The sequence below is a fragment of the Echinops telfairi genome, unplaced genomic scaffold (assembly GCF_000313985.2).
Source record: "Echinops telfairi isolate 266 unplaced genomic scaffold, ASM31398v2 ScPeMD7_3;HRSCAF=10, whole genome shotgun sequence".
NCBI lineage: Eukaryota > Metazoa > Chordata > Mammalia > Afrosoricida > Tenrecidae > Echinops > Echinops telfairi.
In genome coordinates, this window is record NW_022103899.1 from 22,306,230 (window position 1) to 22,333,065 (window position 26,836).

At 43.2% G+C, this 26,836-nt stretch overlaps 3 protein-coding genes across 3 annotated transcripts in view; 1 reads left to right on the forward strand and 2 right to left on the reverse strand.

The window, feature by feature from the left end:
• GTF3C3 (general transcription factor IIIC subunit 3) overlaps positions 1-1,564 on the reverse strand; it is a 43,128-nt gene extending 41,564 nt beyond the window's left edge. The window contains exons 1-2 of the mRNA XM_004701509.2: positions 1,449-1,564; positions 203-305 (exon numbers count right to left, since the gene is read on the reverse strand). Coding sequence (XP_004701566.1) covers positions 203-305; positions 1,449-1,550 — 205 coding nt within the window. The 5' untranslated portion in view covers positions 1,551-1,564. The remainder of the gene's footprint in view (positions 1-202; positions 306-1,448) is intronic.
• A 5,567-nt stretch (positions 1,565-7,131) lies between these two features.
• CUNH2orf66 (chromosome unknown C2orf66 homolog) lies at positions 7,132-13,250 on the reverse strand. The gene is made up of 3 exons (XM_013004311.3): positions 13,128-13,250; positions 11,846-12,043; positions 7,132-7,361 (listed from the first exon to the last, which is right to left on the reverse strand). The coding sequence occupies exons 1-2, from the start codon at positions 13,248-13,250 to the stop codon at positions 11,852-11,854; spliced, it is 315 nt and encodes a 104-aa protein (XP_012859765.3). The 3' UTR covers positions 7,132-7,361; positions 11,846-11,851.
• A 5,458-nt stretch (positions 13,251-18,708) lies between these two features.
• Positions 18,709-26,836, forward strand: part of LOC101658878 (bifunctional methylenetetrahydrofolate dehydrogenase/cyclohydrolase, mitochondrial-like) — a 17,813-nt gene continuing 9,685 nt past the window's right edge. Inside the window, 1 exon segment of the mRNA XM_045296598.1 lies at positions 18,709-18,778. Within this exon segment, the coding sequence (XP_045152533.1) occupies positions 18,709-18,778 (70 nt within the window).

Consider the following 26,836-nt stretch of genomic DNA (forward strand, 5'->3'; position numbering starts at 1 on the left):
TGTATGGATTGCGATAAGAGTTGTATGAGCCCCTAATAAAATGATTTAAAAAAAAAAAAAAGAACCCTTGTAGCCATGGGAACTCCAACATTGTTGACGGGGAGCCGTCCTGGCCAGGGACACAGACTCTTCACAAAAAAATAAAATAAAATACTTTGCTGGGTCTAACAATAACGCAAAAGCAAATGTTCTTAAAACCTACCTTCATTGACATCTTTGTTTTGGGACTTGGCAGAATCAATTCCCGATGATGATGGACCTTCAGAATCATTTGCATTTTCTTCAGCGGCTAACTTCCTTTTTTCCTTAAGAATGGGATTGAAAGTTAGTGATTCCAAACACTAATGCTGATTGGGCCCTCCCCATTTGCCTTGTTTTCTATTTCCCTCTATAGTCTATATATATAAAAGTTTTGCACTTAATGGAGTCTACAGGTTAACAGTCCACGCATTTCAAAATATTTAAGCTTTATGCTTCAGTTTGAAATCAGTCGTGTAAAAATAATTTGAAAATACCATCTTGACTTCATTAATACACGCATGGCAGCTTAGTCCCTTACATAGAGTCATAACACTACCAATTAAGTGAATTAGGGCAGAACATCTGTCAGCTGCTTTCAAGAGGTGTAAATACTTTTATTTTCCCCTCTAACATCAAGTAATTGGGGGGATATGGAAAGTTCGAGTCATTTGATGTGTTTTGAGTACTAAGAAATATATATATATATATATGAAGATTTTTTGTGATCAAACCAGAAAGTTGTGTGGATTTTGGTTTGATCTTTTGGTAGGCTGCAGCATACCACTGGGAAACGCCTAAAAATGAGACCTCAACCCTCCTGTTTAGACTTGGAAAATGGCGCCCTGAAATGAGTGACTTGTGTACCCAGTCACAAAGGCACTCACTGGTTACTAGAACTAGAACCTCTCCAATCCCCACCACCACCCCGTTTAACTCGTCGCCGTCGTTCCCAAACTAAACTCACAGCTATCCATCGGGTTCCCAGTCATAACGACCCTATGGGTTCCGAAACGGGAGTTGAAAAGTTCATCTTTATCCCGAGAAGGGGATAGCGGTTTCGAACTGCTGACTGTTAGGTGCGAAGCCCAATACAAACCACCAATACAAACCGCCAGCCATCGTTATTAGCTGCCTTTTAACGTACTGACGCTACACTGCCGTCAAATACACTTTCTTATTTGGAAAAGAGAAAACTTTACCGAGACAAAAGACAATTCAGGGGCGGGGCAGGAAGTGGGGACGTTTAGGGCGATTCAACACAGGGGTAAGAACGGAGGTGCGGGCTAAGATGAGGTAGGCAGAGGGGAAGAACGGGCGCGAGGAGTTCCTGGCCTGCCGTCACTGCGAGAGGGTCCTCTGCGCCCCGCAATCGCGCTCCGTGGACGCGGAGACAAAGGGGATGGAATGGTCGGGCCAAGTCTCCTCACTTTCTTCTCGCGGGCTTTTCTCTCTTCCCTCCGCCCTTCGAACTCCTCAAAGGAGATTTTCCCTTCCAAGTAGTCGATGAGCTCCGGACTGAACCCCGACATGTCGACCGGGTCCGGCTACGCAACCCCCAAGAAACTACCCCGACCGCGAACCGGAAGAACAACGTCGGCCAACCCCTCCCCTTCCCGGGACCCGGCGCTTTGGAGAAACAGCCCGGGCTGCGCCGCGGCCGCCGTGCTCGAGTTCCGCCGGAAGTGCCGGCCGGGCCGCTTTTCCGGCCTGCTCGACCGGAAGTGCCCCGGGACTCGCCGGGGAGGGGTCCGGGTGCGCTGGGTCCCTGGGCTGGCTGCTCGTGTTGAAGGTGGTCTGGCAGTGGAGGAAAGTGTTTTGAAGCGATTTTCTGTGATCTAGAGGAGCTACTCCGGATCCGCTGCCAGGGAGTCGATTCCGAGTGCTAGACTCGAACTGCTTGCTCCCTGCGGTTCCAGGCCGCCGACCTTGGAACTGGGGGTTGTAACTGCGGGCCTTGCGATTAGCAGCTCTGTGCGTTCACTCCCCGCGGCGCCCGGCTCGTTCCCCTCAGCGTGTTTGATTCGTTCCCTCCCAAGACGTTTGTTCTTTAAACTAATTCTTGCTGGAGTGGTTTGTTTCTTAATCGAGCCATTGGCTCTGCCACATCCACTATCCCGCTTTCCGCTGCCTCGGAAACCTAGACTCCCATGAAGGCCGGTTTACGCTGGAAATCCCATCCTCCTCGTTCAGGAATGCTGCGAGTCTTCCCTTCTTGCAGCAGACTTGGAAACTTGCGAAACTCCCTTTTTTTAGTTAGGGCTCCTGCTCCGTTTGTACGTGGGTTATACAGACTTCACATTCCACACGGAAACTTCGCCACCGGGGCCCTTTTCCTGACAATCTAGCTTTATAAACCGACTCGACAGGGCTATCTTACATTGTTACCCATCTCCGAAAGGCCCTGCAGATTTCAAAACAACCCTTAAAAGTGGATATTGTACGTCCTAATGCCAGAGTCTCAAGTCTAATAAATCTGGAGGCTGTCTGACTCCAAATCTCATGGGTGGACTGATGATACCCCCCCACTGCCTCCCCTCCGAGGGAGCCCTGGTGGCTTAGTGGTTACGCCTTGGGCTGGAAAACCACAAGGTCCATGGTTTCAAAAGATGAGACTCCATAGAGTTTCTGCCTGGGACCTGAGGGCGGTGCGTTTGGGTTTGTCTAATTTGTGGGGTGGGCAGCTCCTCGGCAGTGTTATTTTTCCTCCTCACATAACCATGTGATAATTTTATCCTGTATTTGAATGATTGCTCTGCTACCTACCATGTTGTGAACAAGTATGTTTTCTACTTCCCATGTCTTTGTGAACCCTAGTCTACAGACTACTAATATATGCTCATTTCTTTTTTAACAAAGGAATTGGGTGGCATTGAAAGTGCCTTTGGGATGGCAGAGATGGGCATGGGAATATAGTTCAATATATACAGCTAAGGTTTGAGACAAATTACAGGGAACCTATCATTTGGCCATCTCTGCTTCTGTACCCAACCAGATGAGGATCAACAGCAGTTAGGCTGGCAGATGGAGGGACCAGGACCTGAGAGGGGAAAACTCCACTGTCCACCCTCCACCCCCCTTGTTGAACACAAAATAAACCATCAAATAAGCATTTGCCCTTGGCAAAGCGCAAAGAAAGGCGTTTACCGGGAAAGAAAAATTGCTCACAGCTAGAAAGTACAGTCCCCTTTCTCCTAGTAAGGATGGGTCGTGAGTGGGGCAGGGGCTGGTTAAAGTAATCTGCACAATATTAGAGGGGAACAGGAAGTCCTATGAAATCAAGTCTCTGGTACTAAGGGGATCGGGAGATATCAGAATGAGGAGAGGTGGATACCCAATGAGGAGGCCAAGAAGCGCTCTGAAAATCCCTGTGAGGATGCTGCTTGCAAACTTGCCTGGACTCACTAGTTTACTTACTGTCTGCTCAGAATATGGAAATGGCGATACTGGAGATTTAGATTCGTTTTACAGAGAATTGGGGAGTAGGGGTAGAAGCATGGTTTCCCTGCTACAAAACACCTTGATGACGTGAATACTCTTTTTAGCGGTCAGAATGTAGCAAACGATCTTAAAAGTGTAATTGGTCTATTTTTTCTTTTCACTACTTCCTTGTGGGTGATTTGTCCCCTGGTGAGTCAGAGACATCCGTGTTACCTTGAGATTAAGTTCAATTGTTAGAACAGTAATGAAAGCAGACAAAGAAACCAATGTTCTGTCTGGGGGACTTTTGCAGACTAATTTTTGAGAATTAAAGTGGAAGGTTAAAAGGAATAAGAGAGCATGGAAGAATGACACGATTCCTTCCTTGCCCCTGGTCAGGGGAGAAACAAGGTTAGAAAGGAATCCTTGTCAGAAAATACCTTTTTCCATGGATTTACTGCTTTTCTGCAAAAAGCTTGTGGCAACTTTCAAAGCTTGTGGGCTGCATTTTCAAGGATGTTTGAAAACAAGCCCTGAAAGATAACAAATACCATCTCCTTGGAATCAGAGACCAGATTTCCCCCCACTGACTTTATTGTTGAAGATTCACTAGTAGTTCCGTAACAAGGAGAGGAAGGGTAGTTTCCTAAGTTTGAGGTTCCTCAGTACTGACTCGGGCCCACTGTGTATACAGCAGTCACCTGCGCCACCGCTACGTGGTCCCTACAGTCCTTGGCAAATAAAGGAGCAGATACAAATGTGAATCGCATGCTGCCTGACGCACCTTGAGTAACAAAGTTCACTGTCTCAGATGGCACACGTGGTGGCCAGCAGGTTAGCTTGCAAGCCTGTTCTTGATCGCCCTAGATCAGGAGTCAGCAAACTTTTGAGGCAGAGGAGCCATCCCTGTCCCTCACAACCATTTAAACATTATAACCGTAACTATGTTTTTTACAAACAAATGAAATCACCATTATTTGAATAATATGCTTTAAATGAAACTACGATAGTTTTCATTTTCACTTCAGAACCACATGCAGGTACAGAAAGAGCCACATGTGGCTAGAGAGCCGCAGTTTCCGGCGCCTGCCCTAGATCTATAAGACGTGCTGGGGAGGGGGCTGCACGTTGAAGAAGGATCGGGTCAGTGTTGTGAGGCTGCCAAGACCCGTGAAGCTCTAGGAATGAGCTCCTGTGGAGCACTGATGTCCTTCTGCTATTTTCTGAATGTATTGTGAGCGGCACACTCCGAGTGGTAGGTGTGCAGAGGGCTGTGAGCACCATGGAAGCCCAGAGCCCATGTGCAGAGTCCCCACGTGAAGTGAGCTTCCACTGAGTGCCTTCTGACCACTGACCAGGCATGGAAATAGTCACATGCTCAGGCAGAACGCATTAGAAAGTAGATTACTACCAAGACCCCTAGCCAGGCCGGGGGTGGGGACTCGTCTCCCTTAGAGGTTGATCTCAATGAGCCCTTGCTGGTGACCCCCATCCTGGAGTCAGACAGTTCTGAGTCATGCTGTGGCCACCTTTGGACCAATCTTGTTAGCTCTTCTGTCTAACGTAATGTGTGTCCCCCAAGCAGAGTCTCATTCTCGCTTCTCTAATCCCACCTGTAACTGTGATGTCTTGTTCTACCGCCAATCATGCTTTTATGATCGTTTCCTTTGCCCTCCTGTGCCTTTTTTTGAGTCTCTGAATCTCTGTAAACCCTTTGACGCCATTGTGACTTCATGTGAAAGGCCACTCGCATCAAGATGACGTGTCTGACTGTGTCTTATCTTTGGCCTGTTCAAAATGTAATACAGTTTAGGCTTAGGTTATATTTGAGACTTGGAGTCTCTTCTGTGCTTTCCCAGGGGAAAATCATCACGAGGTTATAATCGTGAGAAAAAACAAATTTTATTCAACGTAGGCAGTAAAGAAATAAGACTGCTGGGAAACTCAATGCTATGTCTGATGGAGTCAAAAGAACACTACAGACTGCCAAAATAAACCGGAGTCATGCACATCCCAAGGACAGGCAGATGGATTCTGAGCCCCCACTGAACTCTAGCCCTACTCCTAGAGCAGTTAGTTCTGATAACATGACCCTGCTCGATACTCACCTTCATGAAATGATCACTGAAGACAAAGGTGCTACAGCAAAGTGTGATAAAGAAAACAGATGGTGCCCGGCTACCAATCGGAAGAGTCTGCAGTTTTAAGGGATTGTATTCAAGCAAGCAGCCATCTAAGCAAGTAGTCAACTAAGTGCAAATGGAAAAGCACACCAGCTTGTGTGATCCAAAGATGACAAACACAGCAATCGTAGAGCACAGAACAGAACTGCCCTTTGGGTTTCTGAGACTAAATATTTACAGGCGTAGAAAGTCTCATCTTTTCCTGTGGAGTGACTAGTGGTTTTGAGCAGCCCAACGCATAGCCCGCCACCATACCAGGCTCTCTGCAAATTGTGGCGACATTAACCAGAAAGACTCCAAGTATTTATTTACATTGGCCACATAACTAGGTATGGTAGATAATGGGGGAATAAAGATGGATTAGGTAATGCTATCTGTTCACAAAGACCTCTGCAGGGAAAACAGACATAGATACAACTAATTACACTAGATCTTGAAAGAAAAAGACTCTCACTCTATTTTTAAAGACTCTTCACACAATGAGAAAAACATACAAATGCATGTGATGTTTACAACCTGAAAGAATGACAGGAACATCCTTTAATTCTATCTCCAGAAGGATGCAGGCCCTTATGGTGCCAGAGTCCAGCAGCGTTTGGTGGAACTGATACAAGTGAAACTCAATTGTATAGACCCAGGCAACAGAGCCATCAGGGCAAAGACCCAAGCTAAGCACTGGTAAAGTCTTGTCTGGATATGAAATGCCCTTGCAGGCCTAGCCACTTACAGCTCCAGGTGCACTGGGCATTGAAGCCAAGGGATCTGCAGCTCAGACTGAGCCTTGCCTCCAAGTATCCTTCTCCAGAAGAACTGACGCTGGCACTCTGGCTGCACCCTCTGGCCTACAGTCTGTACTTACGTTTGCTGCAGTATTTGTGCTGTGTACACAATATTTCTAGCAAAAGCCTTTGGTTTATTAAGGCATTTGCAAATTATAATTGACTTAGTATGTCAATCACTCCCCAAAAATGGACATTGTGAAAAGACACAATTGAGTGTGCTTGAAGCATCATTACAGTCAACGATTCCATTTGGGTGCTCTCATGATACTAAATCAGATGCAAAGTTTGTTCTTGCACAAATATCTTATTCTTGATAGTCTGTAACAAGTAGCCACAATAAACACATTGAAAACTATTTTGAAATATAACCCCAAACCTATCAATTCATTTTTGTCAAGTAGATGCCAACTTGTCGGGGTCCTCTAGAACAGAGCACCCCTGTCCCCTTGGGTTTCCAATGTGGTAAATCCTTACGAAAGTAGACGGCCACATCTTTCTCCCTGGGAGCCACTGGTGGGTTTGAACCACCAACTTTTCAGTTAGCAGGCAGGCATTTAACCACCTGGACGCCAAGGAGCCATGAAATATAGCAAAGCCCCTTTCAAATAAAAATACTTATTGATCAAAGGAATAGACATAAAGATACATTTAACAAGTAGGCTTTAATGAAGCATACTTTAGAAGGTCATCACATCTTTTGACCTTCTGGACTTTTGGTGACTCTTACATGTAGTGCTCTATGTCAATTTTTATGCTTATAGAGAGAAGAAACATTCCCAACGTGCACATGGGAGACACACGTTGCTTCAAAGATCCAGCTACTTCTATGTCAATCTGAAAATGTCAAATACAATCACACCAAATTGACAAGTGAAAACAGGGAAAACACCAAAATTCAGCTGTGGCTTTACTGATGTTTCCTAACAAGACTCTTCTGTGGTTTAGGAATAGCCAGGACCTGAAAGAACAAGAAAATGTGATGATAAAACAACCACAAAGACTGTATGTGAGATCAACACACAGACCCAAAGGTTCACATGTTTCAGTGAAAATGGTTTGTCCACCTTTTCTAATCAGAGACGTGAAGGAGAGAGCTAGTGAGTATGAAAAGAACGCCAACCCCCTGACGTCAAGTGGATTGCGACTCATCGTGACCACGTAGGACAGAGCAGACCTGCTCCTGTGGCTTCCAAGACTGCATGTTGACAGAGTGGAGAGCCTCATCTTCTCCCGCTGTGATGATGAGATAGTTCCCGAATCAAGAACCTTGCTTCTCTCACCCTGCTGAATCATTCCTACCAAATTATAATACTGCCAGGGTGCTTCCTAGGCACCCTGCCCTTATTACATATTACCTCACTTCATGCGCACAGTGAAGTATTTATGGGACATGTTCTATAATGTGTCTATAAGGTCCTCTGGGAGCAGATTGCCTTAAGCGGAAGTCTGGGAAAGGAATTCCTGGACTCCCGAGTGACAGAGCGCATTATGGGACAGTCTGAACGTCATTCCCTTCTTCAACAGGACCCTGACATGCCACAGTGTAGGCAAAGGCCGTGGGAAGGAGCTGACAGCTCAACCCGGGAGCTGAGGCATCCGATGGTCTGACCTTGGTCTAAGACAAAGTGGACACTTTCCCTCCTGTTCCCAGGGAACACAGCATTCGGCAAAATATCAGTTGTTCTTTTTTCTTGGCTTTATCTTCCCCTCTGGACCATGGACAAATTGGCTAAAACATTCTTGCTTCTTTGTTTACCTTCAGAGAATTGTCAACAAGCCCTTAGTATGAGAACTTGTCGTAGGAGGCAGGGTACTTGGCAAGTACTGTCTATAAGCCTGCCTCGAATAAAGATCTGGGCCTTGGACACTCTCCTCCTTGAGTCCCCAACACCCAACTTTGTCTCTCTCTCTTTTTAAATCATTTTATTGGGGGCTGGTACAACTCTTACCACAATCCATATGTACATCCCTGTGTCGAGCATATTTGTACATTTGTTGCCATCATTGTTCTCAAAACATGTTCTTTCTACTTGAACCTTGGTATCAGCTCCTCATTTTTCCCCTCCCTCTTGTACCCTCCCTCCCTCCCGAACCCTTGGTAATTTGTAAATTATTCATTTTTCATGTCTTACACTGTCTGATGTCTCCCTTCACCCACTTTTCTGTTGTCCGTCCTCCAGGCAGGGGGTTATATGTAGATCATTGTGATCAGTTCCCCTTTCTCCCCCCCTTCCCCTTCCCCTTCTGGTATCTCTACTCTCATTATTGGCCCTGAGGCTTTTATCAGTCCTGGATTTTCCAACTCTGATCTGTACCAGAGTACATCCTCTGGTCTAGCTGGATTTGTAGGATATAGTTGGGATCATGATAGTGGGGGGAGAGGAAACATTAAAGAACTAGAGGAAAGTTGTATGTTTCATCGTTTCTATACTGCACCCTGACTGTCTCATCTCCTCCCTGCAACCCTTCTGTAAGGGGATGTCCAGTTGCCTACAGATGGGCTTTGGGTCTCCACTCTGCACTCCCCCTCATTCACAATGATATGATTTTTTTGTTCTTTGATGCCTGATACCTGATCCCATTGACACCTCATGATCACACAGGCTGGTGTGCTTCTTCCATGTGGGCTTTGTTGCTTCTGAGCTAGATGGCCGCTTGTTTACCTTCAAGCTTTGAAGACCCCAGATGCTATACCTTTTGGTAGCGGGCACCATCAGCTTTCTTCACCACATTTACTTATGCACCTGCTTTGTCTTCAGCGATTTTGCCGGGAAGGTGAGCATCATGGAATGCCAGTTTAATAAACAAAATATTCTTGCATTGAGGGAGTACTTGAGTAGAGACCCAATGTCCATCTGCTACCTAATACTAAACCTATAAATATGTGCACATAGATCTATTTCCCCATATATTTACATATGTACATGCCTATATTTAGACTTCTATAAATGCCCTTTGTCTCCTAGATCCTTCCTCTATTTCCTTTACTTTCCTCTTGTCCCACTATCACGTTCAGCCTTCATTTGGGTTTCAGTAATTCCTCTCAGTTACGTTGCCCTTGATCAAGCCCTACCAGTCCTCCTAAACCCTTCTCGCCATCGATTTTGGATCACTTGTTGCTCCCTTGTCCCTGGGGTGTTAACACCCACTTCCTTTCCCCTGCCTCCCTCTCTTCCATGTCCCCCCAGAACCATCGGTCCCATTGTTTTCTCCTCCAGATTGTTTATCCCGCCTATCTTATCTAGATAGACCTGCAGAGATAATAATATGCACACAAAAAACAAGTCTAGCAAAATAAGGCAAAAAAACAAAACAACAAAACAACGACAAAAAACAAAAAGAAAAGCCTGTAAATAGTTCAAGGTCTGTTTTTTGACCTTTAGGAGTCCAGCTTTGTCTCTTGTCTTTTATCTATACTCTATTTTTCTCAATTTCGATTGTGTCACTCTTGTGCCTGGTCAATTTGTGAGAGCTGACATCTTACAAGGTAGTAGTGATTACCATTTACAATTTTCAGACCAAATAACTGGTTTACAAGCAATACTGCTACATTCTAAAGTAGTTGGTCATTGTTAGCTGCAGGCAAGTATACACACACACACACACACACACACACACACACACACACACACGGTGATCTTGTGCAGGGGGATAAAACCATTGTGATCCATAGGTTGATTTTTGGAGGTTGACCTGCCAGGCCTTTCTAGACTGTCTTAATTCATGGAAAGCTTGCTACAGCAGCATCAACATTCACAGAACCACATCACAGCAACATTCAAGGTTCTACTGACAGGGGTGATGGCTAACTTTGAGATTCATCGGCCAGAAATCCAAAATGGGTCTCCCAACTAGTGAGAATTCTACCACTGAATTACGACTGCCTTTTCTAAAATAGGTACTGTGGTTTTAATAACTATTCTGCTATTGAAGCTCCAAGGCCAACATTCCCTTTTCTATGGCTCACCTCTTAGTTCCCTGCTTGGTTCTCTGTGACCTACCCTCCTCTTACCTAAATCCTCCATCCCAAGACCCTTCTGCAAACAAGGGCCCAGTTGAAACGGGCTGAGAGCATGAGTGGTAGATCCATCAGTGTCCTTCAGTTCACCTTGGACCCAAGAGTCACTGGGAGGAACCACATTATCTGCCCACTATTCTACTGGATTCTTTCTCAACAGAGAGTTCTGTCTACACACCACCCTGGAGACCATGACTCATCAACCAGACTTCTGTATGTGGCTAGGGATGGGATAAGAGGCGGAACATTGTGGGAAGAAGTCCCTGAAAAGCCGGAAAGGATAAAACACCCAATTCCGGAAGCTCATGACATTTTGGTCCAGAGACTCCACACTGCTCTTTTTCTGCGCAAATGATAAAATCCCTTTCTGTTCCCCTTGCACACCGTGCTCCCTTTTTTTCAATTGACCAATGAAGTGGGTTTGGTCAACAACCCTTGGTTTCAGTGTCTGACACTCTAGGGCCTACGTGTGAAAAATGGTGAAGGGAATCCTTCATGGACAGATTTCTGTTTGCTCTCTGGGTTATCATCTCATTCTACCAGTTTCCCAGAGCATATGACACATGGTTGATTGGCTATTCTTTCCAGACTAGCAAGCATATTTTTTTTAACAATCACCTTTAAAATCAATAAAAATCAAAATATTTTCATAACACAATAACGTTGTGGTTCCTCACCTCATCGTCTGTAGATTTGGAGAAGACTGGGAATTGATTTAATTACTTTTGAGCTCCTTTTATTATTCAGCTGGATAAGAAGCTAGTGGACTAGAGTGGAATCAACCTATTTCCGTAGAATGCACCATTCCTGGTTCTTTTTAAATGGTAGTTATGTGTTTGATATGGATTCTAAAGTAATGTACTAAATTTAAAATCCTAAACATAAGTTTAAAAAAATTACATAAGAAAAATGGCATCTTTACTAACATTCCACTCTTTCTGTAGTCGTTGAGAAAGTTCAAGCTCAAATACGTGCTTAGTTAGTACTTTTTCCCAAAGATGCCATTATTTTAATTTTCACTCTCCATCCAATCCACCAGCTCAATTTGACATATTTCCTTTACATGTGATTTTCTGCATCATTTAGATGACTTGGTCTGAGTGAAGATGCAGGTAACAGTGTGTGCTAGCTCATGATGTTTAATAACTCAATCAGGAGGGTTAATTCTACTACTTTAGTATCCTTTCCCCCTGAAAACTTTACTTAAGGAACTATAACTGTCATTATTTTAAAAACTTAACCATAAAATACCTGAATCAAGTCCAAATATTAACAGTGATGAGTATAATTAGAACTAAGCACTTATTTCTCCAGGGTGGGGTGGGGGATCATTTTTCAAATAGATATTTTCAAAATCTTTTTTATGACTTTATGACTGAGTTGTATATTTGCAGAGAGCCTGCAAAGAAAGCGGCAGATTTTACCTGTGCTCAGAAGGAACGTTCAGCCTTTGGGATCACTGGGAGGGAGCTTTTCTGCTCTTCATCATCTCTAAATGCAGAGGCAATGAGTTCTGAATGGAAAGACAGCGGCCTGGGGTTTTCCTTCACGGAGAAAGTATTTGGAAACGTTCCAAGATCGAGACCTCTTCCTTTAAAATATGCCTGAAGGGCTCTGAAAAACTGAAGAGGGCATGAAAACATGCAATTGCCAATTGTACACCAACATTCTGAGTTGACTTATTTTCCTTTCCCCTTTGAATTTACGTTAGGGCTAATTTGGAGGCAGGAGATTGTAGACCCAGAAACAAAAATACAAACTACTTCTTCCCCTCACTCCCTCCCCCATCCTTCACCCTGCCTTCTTTCTGACAGCTCAACCCCAAACAAGGGAACTCACTGTACTGGGTGGGAATAAAGGAGGGGCATCAATTACTTAAAGGCATCACAGTCAGATGGTTCGTTGTAAACCACCTCTGGATACTGAGGCGGGAGCAGGAACAGTCCTCTCTCCTCTGACGGAAAGAGCTCAGTCAAGGCTTGCTGCACGATACTGTTCAGCCTTAGACTTTTCATCTTTCTTTTAGAAAACAATTGTGCAGAATATCTGCATAGTTCTATTGGTTTGCTGGTTTTCATCTTATATTGCATGTCATTTATTTTTTCAAAATCCTGTATCGTTTTCATTTGAAATCTCAATGTGTGTTTTGTAATTGGCATTTTTATTTAAACAGGGTTGTCACTGGTCTTTTAAATTCTGTTTTCAAAAAAAAAAAAATTCTGTTTTCCTGGATAACGCCATATTGAAAATCATGCTTGGTCATTTGTTAGGAATGCAGAGTCAGCTTTCAATTGAGCTTCGCCACTGTTGGTTAAATGAGCTCTCCAGGACCAATTCTATATGTAAAGCATCACCAGTTCAGTAGTAGCTGTGCACAAAGCAACTTTGGCCCATTATGCTCTTCACTTTTTATATGTAGCAGAAAGCAAGGCTATGAAGTGTACGTGAGATCACTTTCCAGTGCAATGCATTGTGTGTGTGAGGGAGATTATTTCTAAGTAACAAAGAATTTCTCATTGCACCAACAAATCTTCATTAGCGAGAGCAACCACAGGGTGTCAACTACTAGGCTAACAAACCAGGAACAAAACCACCCTGGGGAGCTTCTTGTCTGTGTGCCTCTAGCATATAGGGTGGGGTGTACATAAACGCAGAGACGTGCCAATGCCACCCTGCAGCCCAGGGCACCCCAAGGTATGTTCTTACTAGATCTCGGTTTCTGGGGTTGTTGAGTGGCTTCCATTTCTCTTCGTTTCCCAGTGTGGCTTCAGGTGCGTGCCCCGAGAGTAGCAAGGCAACATACAGCGGCAGGAGGCGTGCCTGGGGCATGGCAGAGTGGAGCTACGTGAAAGGGGAGATGGGAAACCCTCTGACAGTCAGTGAGAATGTAGAAAAGAGAAAGCATATTTCCAACGAGAGACAGGACAAGAGAAACTGGTTCACATCAATTTCACAGGGATCTTTTTCCCACATGTAATTTCCAATGAGGCCCTAAAGGATCCAGTTTGATTCAAGTGATACTAGAATGCACTAGTGATAAACAAAGCAACTATAAGTACAACCTAGACCATCAGAGTATGTCTTTTACATCTTTGGAAAAATGAAAGAAAGAAAAAGAAAAGAAAAAATGAACACTTTATGATCTCCAAAGAAAGCACAATTAAAAAAAATTATTCAAATTATTCATAAGTCTTAATACAGCAGCCTTCTGAAAGATAGAAAGAAGGAAAGAAATGACTTTGGATCCCCTAAACTGAGATATGCCTCTTACATACATATCTAAGACAGACATATACCCTAGCAAGGTGAGTGGAGATAGCAGCCAGCCACCCAAGGTGTGAAAATGAAACATAGAGAAAGGGCTCATCAGAACACTTACCGGGAGTTTGGCTTTGGCTGGCCCTTGTTGGTCCCCTGTCTGCACTCTGCAAGGTAACTCCTGGTACTTACACCCAGTGGACGGGCTGCAGGTGGGAGTCACTGACGTGAGCAGAAGGAATTCAAAAATAATGATTCCATTTCCAGCCACAACAATAAAGACCCTTGAGAATCCAATCTTCAGATTTCGTAGGACTAACTCCAAAACTCACTTTGTCTTACAAATTCAGAAGCCCTCCTCAAGCCACAGAACATTTTCTAAAACACAGGAGACACTTCCACACAGCAAAGTGGCTTTCCTCTTCCCACTTTTCATAGAAGGTATCCACACAGTAGTTGGGAATAGGATGGTGATGATCCCATCTAATCGAATGCTCTTTCAGCCACGTTAGCTTTTTAAATTACCAGCATTTTTGGACAAGACTTTTCTATTGCAAGAGGCAAAATTACGTTTTGATTTACACATTGTATTCCTTCTGAGAATCTCAGGAAGCTTACAAGTTTTAAATAGTGACATTGATATTATAATAACCCTCAAAACAGAACAATGAGATCTCACAGGTTTCGTGAGAAAAAGAAAAAAATACTATAACTTCAATACCCTCTTACTGAATAAATACAATGTGTGGAAAATAATAGAGTCAAAAAAGTGAACTTAGTGAGTTGTGAAGCTGCCTTGGTTCTAATCATTCAGAGCCAATCCGGGATAGGTCTTCTGTTGAGGAGGTTGGGAATCTGCACTGGAAATGAGAGGGTATGGCCACAGGCTGAGCTTTCTGCTCACGACCTTGGCTAAGTCACAACAGCCTTCTTTTGTTCATTTTGACAGTCTCTCTCTCTCTCTCTCTCTCTGCTCACTCCTTAGAGATGTTCTACTGACAAGACACATGGAACTACACTAGACCTCTGGAGCCAGAGCAGCCACATGGAGACCCCTGCCAGTGCTTAGATGCTCAACACCACTGGATCCACAAGATTTCTCACCCAATGGCCTGTGATCTTTCTGCATTCTGTGTCATTGCATGTGTTTCCTGAGTCTGAAGAGGACTTTATAGATTGGTATTGAACATATGGGTTAATATCGGACTTGATCTGGACTGGGCTGGGATATTTTCTCAATGTTCAACAGCTCTTTTATATAAACCTTTTTCTTATACACATACGAGTCGCTATGAATTTGTTTCTCTAGTCCTCCCAGACTAACACAGCATCTTTGGATCACACAAAATGTTGTGCTTTTTCTGTGTGGAATTGGACTTAGTTGATGCCTCCCTTAGATTGATGGCTGCTTTTTTGGATGCAAGCCTTGAAGATGCTAGGCATAATTCTGATTGACAGCGGGGCACCATCTACTTTCTTCACCACACTGTGCTATAGCACCCTTACCTTCATTTCATGAAGGTGAGTATTGAGCAGGGTCATGTTACCAGGACCAACTGCTCTTGGATTGAGGCATGAGTTAAGTAGGTGCCCAGGCTCCATCTGCTTGGCCCTGGGGCTAACACTTCTTTTACTTCGGCAGTCGTAATATGACAAAATCAAACCCTAAAAGACCAATGGCATCAATGGCACCGGGACGGCAACCAGCAACCAAACAGAACACACACACCGCCAAAAAAGGAAAGGAAGAAAAGCAAGCTACACGCAGGGAAGCAGAAGCCCATGCAAACAAAGAAGCACAGCCTGTCAATCACCCTGCTGGGGTAGAAGGCGATTGCACTATGAGCACCCTCCACTTTCCCCATGACCCCGCATGCAGGACGCTGGGGGTGTGAGGAGTCCATGCGAGCGCAGTTCCACCTTGAGCCGCAGCCCAGGCGGTTTTGCCCGACCCAGTGCCATCTCTCCTTCCATTGAGGAGAGAGGCGGCCATAACGGGCAGGAAGCGGAGTCCGGAAACCATGCTGCTGCTGTTGCCAACTTTTAATGAGAGATTTCAGCTCCTTTACATGTCAGCGGTGACGGGAACGAGGTTTTGAGCTTCCTTCCGTGCTAGGGGAGGGGGTGAGGCGCTGTGCAGTCCTGCCCTCCGCACCCTCCCTGCTCCGTGTGAGGCCTTTGTTGCAGCCACGGTGCCGATCCATTTTTCTGAGGGTCTCATCTCATGGAATACATTGGAATGTTATGCTATCACTGTCCTTAAAACGCCAGAACTTGACGAAGCTCTCTGGTCCATAAGGATTTCCTACGTAGTGTCACTATGAGTCGGAATCAATTCCATGACACTGGGTTTGGAATAATTAAACAGTAATAAAAAGAGTAGTAAATTGCTAATGAGATTCCAGCAAAATCACTACACTGAAAACTCCTTAGAGTCTTCGTGTGGAATCCAATACACAGACAATACTATTTTTAACAATGAAAACACGAATTAATTCAGAATAGATTGCAGAGCCTTCTAGCTATGCACAACTACTAACTTCAGTTCTGTTTGTATAGGAAGTAAACAAATCATTTGTTCTCCCTTTAAAGCTACTGGTTTAAGAAATATTTCTAGTTTCTCAAAGGAACAATGGCTTAAAAGTAACACAGAGCTAGTACAGCCTTCTTCACTAAGACTAGAGTTTTCCTGATGGCTCAAATAAATGACATTAAATGATTGTCATAAATTTCTGGTCAATTCCAGAGCGTGTACACTGGTACAGATAAGAACTTGAAACACAGAGAATGCAGGACAGATAAACCCCTCAGAACCAATAATGAGAGCAATGATACCAGGAGGGTAAGGGTAAGGTGGGGTGAGAAAAGGGGAACTGATCAAAATGATTGACCGCTAACCCCCTCCCTAGGGGGACAGACAACAGAAAGGTGGGTGGAGGAAGACAGTGGTAGGTGTAAGGAATAAAAAATTGATAAATTATCAAGGGTTCATAAGGGAGGGAGAGTGGGGAAGAGTGGAAGGAAATACCAAGGGCTCAAGTAGAATGAAAATATTTTGAGAATGATGATGGCAACATATGTACAAATGTGCTTGATGCAAAGGATGAATGTGTGGATTGTGATAAGAGCTGTAAAAGCCCTCAATAAAATGAATAAAAAATAATAGTAAAATTAAATTTAAAAAAGAAGAAAAATTTCTGGTCTATTTTAAAGGGGTAAATATATGCTATTACTCTTTTTCTTGTCTAGTGAAGTCAATGAAGGCATTTTCTTTAGAATGTGTCAACGCAGCACTAAGTAACTATCAAGCAATTATTTGGTTCATATATTCAGTTGAAAGAGAAGGCAGAACAAAACAACCAAATAGAATATTATTGGTTTCAAAACCATTAATTTCTGGTCTAAGTGTTCCCATTTGGTTTGTTCATTAAGTTGAGCATTTGCAAAAAGCAGGAGTTGAACATAAGCAAGAAATCATATCATTGTGTGCTCACCTCCATGATATGATTGCTGAAGACAAATGGGTGCATAAGCAAATGTGGCGAAGAAAGCTGATGGTGCCCGGCTATCAAAAGGTATAGCATCTGGGGTCGTAAAGGCTTGAAGGTAAACAAGCGGCCATGTAGCTCAGAGGCAACAAAGCCCACATGGAAGAAACACACCAGCCTGTGAGATTATGAGGTGTTGAAGGGATCAGGTATAAGGCATCATCAGTACAAAAAAATATTACCATAGCGAATGAGGGGGTGGATGCAGAGTGGAGACCCAAAGCCCATTAGTAGGCCACTGGAGATCCCCTTGCAGAGGGGTCTTGGGGAGGAGACGAGCCAGTCAGGGTGCGATGTAGCAATGATGAAAAATACAATTTTCCTCTAGTTCCTAAATGCTTCCTGCTGCCCCCACCCCCACCCCCATCATGATCCAAATTCTACCTTGCAAGTCTGGCTGAACCAGAGGATGTACACTGGTACAGATAGGAACTGGAAACACTGGGAATCCAGGGCGGACGATCTCTTCAGGACCAGTAGTGTGAGTGGTGATACTGGGAGGGTAGAGGGAAAGTGGGTTGGAAAGGAGGAACCAATTACAAGGATCTACATGTGACCTCCTCCCTGGGGGATAGACAACAGAAGAGTGGGTGAAGGGCAAGATATGACAAAATAATAATTTATAAATTATCAAGGGCTCATGAGGGAGGGGGGAGTGGGGAAGGAGGGGGAAAATGAGGACCTGATGCCAGGGGCTTAAGTGGAGAGCAAATGTTTTGAGAAAGATGAGGGCAATGAATGTACAAATATGCTTTACACAATTGATGTATGTATGGATTGTGATAAATGTATGAGCCCCTAATAAAATGATTTTAAAAATAGTGTATATATTTTTTTTAAATCCTCTCCATTTTGCATGAGCTTTGAACCGGTCCTTCACAAGCTTTCTGCAACTGATCTTTGTATGTCAACTCTCTAATAAAGTCTTCTCTGATTAATCTGGGGAAAAAAAAAGAAAGGGAGGGAGGCCCTTTCACATCCACATGTCATCTGAAGGCTGACATTTCTCTATTACAAATCAGAGGAAAACAGAATACTCAGTGCAGGCTAGCCAAAGAAAAGAACTCCATGAAATGTGTGTTAATTAAATTTAAACTGTCTATCCGACTGCAAATTCAAATCTAACAGTCATGGTAAGGAAAGAATGCCTTAGGAAGTATGGAGAGGAATGTTCAAAGGAATCCTTCTGTGCCTTTTCGCATTCTTCCTGTCTCGATCAGGAAGAAGATGGAAGTGATGCAGCCACTTAGCTACTTACAGGGACAGAAATGTAATCTCCTTTCTCTTCCCCCCGGACTGCACCAGAGAACAGGGAAGTGATTACTGTTCACTGACTGCTTCCTCAGCAATGATGAGAACTTCAAAGATGAAGGAAAGGCTGCTCCTGTGATCGGTAGAGTACGCCAGACTGTGGGCTGCTCAAAGCAATAAAAACGACGTGCTGTTTGAAGGTGGACTACAGAGAAGAGGGGAGAAGTGACATGTACTTCGTGCCTTGCACGGAACAGAAGCAAAGGGCCCTTGAGTTTCAGGGAGCCAAAAGTAACTGTGGTAAACTGATGAATACAGGCTCGGTCCCCCTTACATCCTAGGATCACATAAACCCCCATATCCTAAGAGACCTTGGGGAGGTGAGGGAGGACCCAGAAGTCACTGAAATTGAATTCCCTCCTACTTTCATTGGAACATAGGTGCAAAGTCATACAATGGGGTCAGTTCAGACTCATCATGACCCCATTTACAATGTCACAACACACTGCCCGATCCTGCGCCACCCTCACCATTGCTGCAGCCCATCGGTGCAGCCCGTGTCCATCCATCTTGTGCAGGGTTTTGCTCTTCTGCACTGACCCCACCCTCTCCTTTACCAAGCAGGATGCCATTTTCCAAGGACTGCTCTCTCCTGATAACATGTCTGACTCTATAGAGTTGACGCTCAAAATTCCCTAATCATTTCCTATGGAGAAAAATCACTATTTAGTAATGTGTTTTTTTGGCTGACATATTCTTTCCATTGTAAAAACCACCTCTGGTTACAGAAGGAAAAAAATCAGAAACCTTATTGGATGTAACAAGCTTTTACAAGTGGCCTTAGAAATTTTAAGCTAAACAATATTTTATGAAGAGACAAGCAATAATTCTTAGTAAGTTTGTATGGTTTAGGTCTTTTTCATAGGACACTTGACAGGAAGTTTGTCACTTATATGAAGTGTCATAAAATAAAGGCAAGAGCAAATCAACTTTTAACAATAACAACAACAAAAAGGCACTTAACACGACAGTCACTGATGTTGGCTGACAATTATGGAATATCAAGGTGAAACAAAATTCACTCCCTGGCTTGTTTTCCCAATTGCCTCTGCCCTCTGGCATCCAAAATAAGGATTTCCCACAAGGAGGGGCTGCAGTGGAATTTCATCAGTAATTAGCTTAGGTCAATCCCTGGATTTTTCTTTTATTCTCTCCCCATTCCCCCTCTATATCCTAAAGCGGCACCATAATTTTAAAAACATTAAGTATCTGGAATGGATGCTTAAGATCAAGACATATGTTGAGCGGTTTCAAAAGATGTAGAGCTCTTCATGGGAAAGAGAGAAGGTGTTTTGTGGTCACAATTATTTCAGAAAGTAGTTATATTCAAATAACCTGACTTATCAAGCTTTAGCCATTACAAAACCATGGTTTTGACACAGATGGTGATGGACGTCAGGCGAATGTGAACTGCTGAAAGATGCGAACAGCTGCTCTTCTGCGTAAGTTGAGAGTGCTGTAAAATTCACACAAGGACTTTATTTCTCAGGTAATATCACCTGCTTACAGCACTGCATACAACATCACAGAGACTTTTACTGAGTTACAAAACTTGGGCAGATCAGTACAGTCCTCTTTAATACCATAAAATCTCTTAGTTTGGTTGAATCCTATATTCTTTCGTGATTATTTTCAGTCCAAAAAGGTCATGTAAGTACCAAATCAAAACACCATGGGTTGCTTTCTTGGTGGTTTGTGGCAGTGCCAGATCTTTCATTCAAAGGAAGCTGGCTTTTAAAAGTCTGATCGTTTCTCCATTTACAGGAAGGTTCTCGTGCATCCCATGGAAATCAGTGCAGCTGCTCTGCATTGTTCTGGGGTTAGGTTCCCAGGTACAGACAGTTTTCAAATCCTACTGTTTTAAGATTCAATATGCCAACACCAATTTCAAAGGGTGTTTTAAAAGAAATCATTAATTTTTCCCACAAACACTGGTACCCTCAAAATTCAGTGGTCATTTCAAATAACACTATTTGGGATGACCACTCTTAGGTAACAGCCCTCTGTACTTCGTGGTTTGAATCAAAAGTCAGTTAGATGCTCTACAGTTTATTTTTTAAGAAAGTCTACTTACAACATACATAGTTGCATTTGTTAAACAACAAATAAAGATCTTGCTTCCATCATTACAGGGCATCCCTCCACCTTCTTCCTTTGGAGATAATTGTACTTAGTGTAATAAGTACAATTCAGAAGGGGTTTAGGTTAAGGACCCAGGCTACTAGATCTTGTGTTATTAGCATAACAAAAGAAACCTCTGTTTTCAAACAAGGTCATATTTGTAGGGATATGGTTAGAACTTCAATATAATTTGGTGGGAGTACATTCAATCCACAACAGCATAATCTTTATTGAATATTTAATATATTCCAAGCCTTTATGCTAAGTGATTCATACCACTGTCAAATGTGACACCATTCTAAAATATAGACAATTTTCTTTCCCTTCTATACATGGTGGGGAGGGGGACAGAGAGAGGAGGCTATAAGGAAAGGTACATTTTCATGGCTGGTTTTCCAGCTTGCTTCTTGGTATAAACCTGAATCTGTTTCTTTAGGAGGAGTTTGGACCTAGACTTTTGTAGTCATCAGAATTTAAAATAAGAAATACAAGGAGGCTTCAAAAAAAAGTTCATGGGAAAAAATCCTGTGGTCTATTTGCTCTATTTTTCCATGAAACTTTTTCTGCCTCTGTAAAGATCGCAGCCTCAGAAACCCCAGGGAGCAGCTCTACTCTGTCCTGTGAGGTCACTTGCGTTGGACTTGACTCAATGGCAGCGGGTTTGGTTGTTTGGAAGCCTCCTCCTCTATGAACAAGAATGACTTCTGAGATGATGCCAGGATGAAGACTGAAACGTAAAATTCTCTCGGAGGATTTGGGCCGCTGAGGGCCGATATCACTCTAGTCAGAAGCATTAGGGGATGAGGTAGGCTGGGAAAATGCTCCCTCTCCTTACAAGATACCAGATCTGAATGTATGGAACCCATAGTGTTAATCCCTCAGGGAACATGATCTTTTCAAGTTTGATGCAATTAAGGTTTTTGAGATGATCCTGGATTAACCGATAGGCCTTTGATGAAATCACAACTGTCCTTATAACAGAGGCAACATTTTATCCACACAGAGAAGATGGTGCTATGGAGATAGAGCGCAGGGAGATTAGAAGACACAGGTCTTCAAGACTGGAGTGCTAACATGCCAGCAGCCATGAGAAGCTGGAAAATACAGAGGATTCCCCCCTCAAGCCTGGCTCTGTAGACATCTGGGTTTCATTCAGCCCAGTGATACTAATTTCAGCCTTCTGGTCCCTAGAAGTGTGAGAGAATAAATCTCTCTTATTGTAAGCCACCCAATTTGTGGAAGTTATTATGGCAGCCGAGGATGTGGGGATGTCAGTTCAGAAACAAAGGAGGAAGACCTCTGACTCCGAACAAGTGTTGGTTTAGAGTGGACTGAACTGCCCCGTCGACAGACCTAGAATCAGGATCCAAATTCTTTACCTGCTTTTGAGAAAGGATAACCTTCTTGTCATCCAACCAACCATGTAAAATAGATGTGATTGTTAGGTTGTATGTCAGCTTGGGTGGGCCAGGATTCTCCCATGATAGGATCTACCATAGTATGGTCAGTTCCATGATGGGATCTCCTATGAAGCATCCAAGCAGTTGTGGGAAGAATGTTGTTGCTAAGTGCCTTCGAATCAGTTCCAATTCACAGTGACCCTCTGTACAAGTGAACAAAACACTGCCCAGTCCTGTGCCATCCTCATTCATTTTCCTATGTTTGAGTGCCTTGTTGTAGCCATTGTGCCAATCCATCTTGGGTCTTCCTATATTTTACTGCCCCTCTGCTTTACCAAGCATGATGTCCTTCCCTAGGAACTATCTCTTTTGGCAACTCATGTCCAAACTACATGAGACAGAGTCTCTCCATCCTTCCCCTAAGAAGCATTCTGGCTGTCCTTTTCCCAAGACAGAGCTGTTTGTTCTTTTGGCAGTCCATAGTACTTTCAATATTCTTTGCTAGTGGGAAGAATGAACTTCCTAAATCTGGTCACAGACTGGATACACTAGAGCAGCGGTTCTCAACCTTCCTAATGCTGTGACCCCTTAATACAGTTCCTCATGTTGTCTTGACCACCTACCAACCATAAAATGATTTTTGTTGCTACTTCAAAACTGTAATTTTGCTACTGTTATGAATTGGGTGACCCCTGTGAAAGGGTCATTCAACCCCCAAAGGGGTCACAACCCACAGGTTGAGAACCGCTGCACTAGAGGGATATCTCATTCAGGGTATGGTTTACTCTTAGTATATATTGATAGTATGTGGAAGGTAACTGACTTCTATTTTTGGATTTGGATCCTTTATCTGGGTTGTAGATCTCTTGCTCCTGCTGATTCCAAGAACCATCAGGGACTGCCAACCTTAGATTTGTTCAACTGATCTTAGATTCTTTCAAATTTGTATTCATCAGCCTGAGGTCTCCATGCTTCACCTGCCTGCTTCTTGTTCATCAGCCCTTGTAGCTACAGGAACCTAGGAGAAGCTTTCAGCTTACATCTGACCCATGGACTTGAATGAGACTGGATTTACCTACTTCTGCAACTGTATGAGCCTTTTCTTGATATAAGACACACACACACACACACACACACACACACACACACACGTATATGATCACTAGTTTTGTTTTTCCAGAGAACTCAGCCTAACACAATGGAGTTGGGTTGAAATGTCTATTATGAAACTTGAGATTTATGTGAAAGAAGTAAGACTTCAAAATGTTCTTTTGATACAGAAGTGAGAAAAGGCTCCATATCATCCTAGATTAGCGAAGGCTTTATGCCTGAGTCACATAATTTTGTAATGGAACATATAATAAAGTTAAGCATCCAGAAGATTGACCACACATCATTTGCTAAAATACTTCCAATACCTCCAAGTACATTTTGTATGACAAAGGGCAGTAGTTTCAGAGAAGGAGAAAATTGAAGATAATTTGACTGGTATTTCTTCGGATATTTTGGGAGGAAATTGAGCAAATTATTCTCTTTCTTAGTGCTGTTCATCAATTGTGAACTCTGAAATAGAGCAAGCGAACTTATTTCATTTAATAAAAAAATAAGCAAACCCCAAACCAAAAGCGTCCCTACTAAAATTTATTGTTAGTCCCTAGAATTTGGGGAGCTCTTCAGTAGACTAGGATCATACAACGTGCTCCAGTTATCTTAAACAACATGGCATAACTAGCAAACTTCTGCCCCATTTCTTTAAAAGTGAAATCTGAACTGATTACAAGAATCTACATATAGCCTCCTCCCTGAGGGATGGACAGCAGAGAAGAGGGTAGGGGGAGACGTTGGACAGTATAACATATTAAAATAATAATTTGTGAATTATGAAGGGTTCATGAGGGAGGGGGAGGGGGGGAGGGGGGGAAAATGAGCAGCCGATAGTAAAGGCTCGAGTAGAAGGCAAATGTTTTGAGAATGATGATGGCAACAAATGTACATATGTGCTTGACACAAGGGATGTATATATGGATTGTGATAAGAATTGTACGAGCCCCCGATAAAATGATTTTTAAAAAAGTGAAATCTGTAATTACTTTGTCTAGCCCTTGGAAAAATCCATGAGAAATCTCAGTAGCAGAAACTATTTCATCCTATTCCTTCAATAATCATATGCTTCCAAATAGCAGTGAGGAAATTCTAGGTTTCTGCTAAAAATGTTACCTACTGACTTCCACTTTGGAAAATTAGATTGTTTGGTGTTTTATTATTGAGTTGTAGAAGTTTTAAAAAATATATATCCTGAAAACAAATACATTGCCTAAAAAATTCTTTTGCTGGTGGTTTGTCTATACATTGTCTTAATGATGTCTTTCGATGAACAGAGTTTTTCATTTTGATGACGGGTAACTTACCAATTAAAAAAAATATTTTATTGGGGGCCTGTACAACTCATCACAATCCCATACATACATCAATTGTGTAAAGTACATTTTTACATTCATGGCCCTCATCATTCTCAAAACATTTGCTATCCACTTAAGCCCTTGGCATCAGCTCCTTATTATCCCCCTCCGCGCTCCCCCTATGAACCCTTGATAATTTATAAATTATTATTTTGTCATATCTTACACTGTCCAACGTCTCCCTTCACCCACTTTTCTATTATCCATCCCCCAGGGAGGAGGTTATATGTAGATTCTTCTAATCGGTTCTTCCTTTCCAACCCACCCTCCCTCCACCCTCCTGGTATTGCCACTCTCACCACTGGCCCTGAAGGGATCATCTACCCTGGATTCCCTGTTTCCAGTTTCTATCTATACCAGTGTATATCCTCTGGTCTAGCCAGATTTGTAAGGTAGAATTTGGATCATCGTAGTGGTGTGGGGTGGGGTGCGGTGACTTTTAGGAACTAGAGCAAAGTTGTATGCTTCATTGTTGCTACACTACACCCTGACTGGCTCGTCTTCTCCCCAAGACCCTTCTGTAATGGGATGTTCAGTTACCTACAGATGGGCTTTGGGTCCCCACTACTCACTACCCCTCATTCACAGTGATATGATTTTTTGTTCTTTGATGCCTGATAACTGATCCCTTAGATACCTCATGGTTACACAGGATGGTGTGCTTCTTTCATGTGGGCTTTGTTGCTTCTGAGCTAGATGGCCACTTGTTTACCTTAAAGTCTTTAAGACCCCAGACGTTATATCTTTTGATAGCCGGGCACCATCAGCTTTCTGCACCACATTTGCTTATGCACCCTTTTGTCTTCAGCGATTGTACCAATTTTTATGATCATAGAATTCATTATAAATGAGAAAACATTGAAGTTGTCCAGGATTACATCTTTCTTTGATTCATCCACAATCAATGCTCCTGGAAGCAGCAGGCAGATAAAATGACTCACTGCACCAGGTAAATCTGCTGCACAATACTCTGAAAAGTATTTTTTTTTTTAAGTAAGGATATTACTGGGAAGACTAAAGTATGCCTGACCCAAGTCCTGATATTTTTAATCATCTCATATGCATGTGAAAGTTGGACATTAAATAAGGAAGATGGAAGAAGAATTAATGCATTTGAATTATAGTCTGGTGAAGACTATAGAAAGTACCACAGACTGCCAAAAGAACAAATAGATCTTTCTTGGAAGAAGGACAGCCAGAGGACATGCTCCTTCTAGACAAAGATGGTGATACTTTGTCTCATGTACTTTGGGCATGTTGTCAGGAGAGAACAGCCCTTGGAAAATGACATCGTGCTTGGTAAAGTAGAGGGACAGGGGAAAAGAGGAAGGTCCTGGACAAGGTGGATTGACATAGTGGCTGCAACAATGTAATAAAATATAACAGCAGTGTTGCGGATGGCATAGGATGGGTAGTGTTTTGTTCTGTTGTAAATAAGGTTTCTATGAGTTGGAACCAACTTGATAGCACCTAGCAACAACAACAACAGGGCTCTTTATTTTAAGCCCTATTACCTACCTTTACAATTTAGCTTTTTTTTTCTCCCCCACACCGATGCTCACTTTAAACAATTTTCCCCAATTCACTCTATTGTCCAGTGGAGCCGTTCAATTGTTACATGGGGTATAAATCAAAAGAGTTATTTTCCTACTGCCACACGTTGGGTGCCATTTGTAGGGAAAGTCAGCTCCCCACAACTAATAGTGGGTTCGATAGGTGCAACTGTATGGTTAAAAAGTGTATATAGATTGACTTCTGGGAAGATGATGACTGAGTAACACATACCAGAGGGACTCCACAAAAATCATCACAGGAGAGTTACTAAGAGGGAAATTCAAGACTGCTGGATCGCAGGAGGAGCATCATAAAGATAAGTATGCACAGATCCACGAGGCATTTGACTTACCACAGTGGTGGCTGGCTAGTGTCCCGCCACTGTTTCGGCCGGAACTGGGACCATTTGGAGGCGGCGTGGGGCTTAATCTCAGCACAGCCCCAGTTTCCTGCTGCCTTGGGGCAGGGATTAAACCCTTGCAGCCCCATGGGCAGAGCTCAGGGCTCAGCTATATTGTTACTTTTGTTTCCCTCTTTTCTCTCTATCCCTCAACAGTATCAGCAGCTTAGTTTTCTTTCTCCTCTTTATCTCTTCCCTGTTGTCTCACACATCACTGTCAACCTCCAGACCATTCCCCATAGCCTAAGGCATTTATGCTTGCCCCACACAGTTAGGCGAGCTTCACCCTGTGCAGCATAGCCTGAGGCTGGGGAAAACCTGGCTGACCTCCACCAGGGGATACTCCGCCCAACTTCTTACTGGG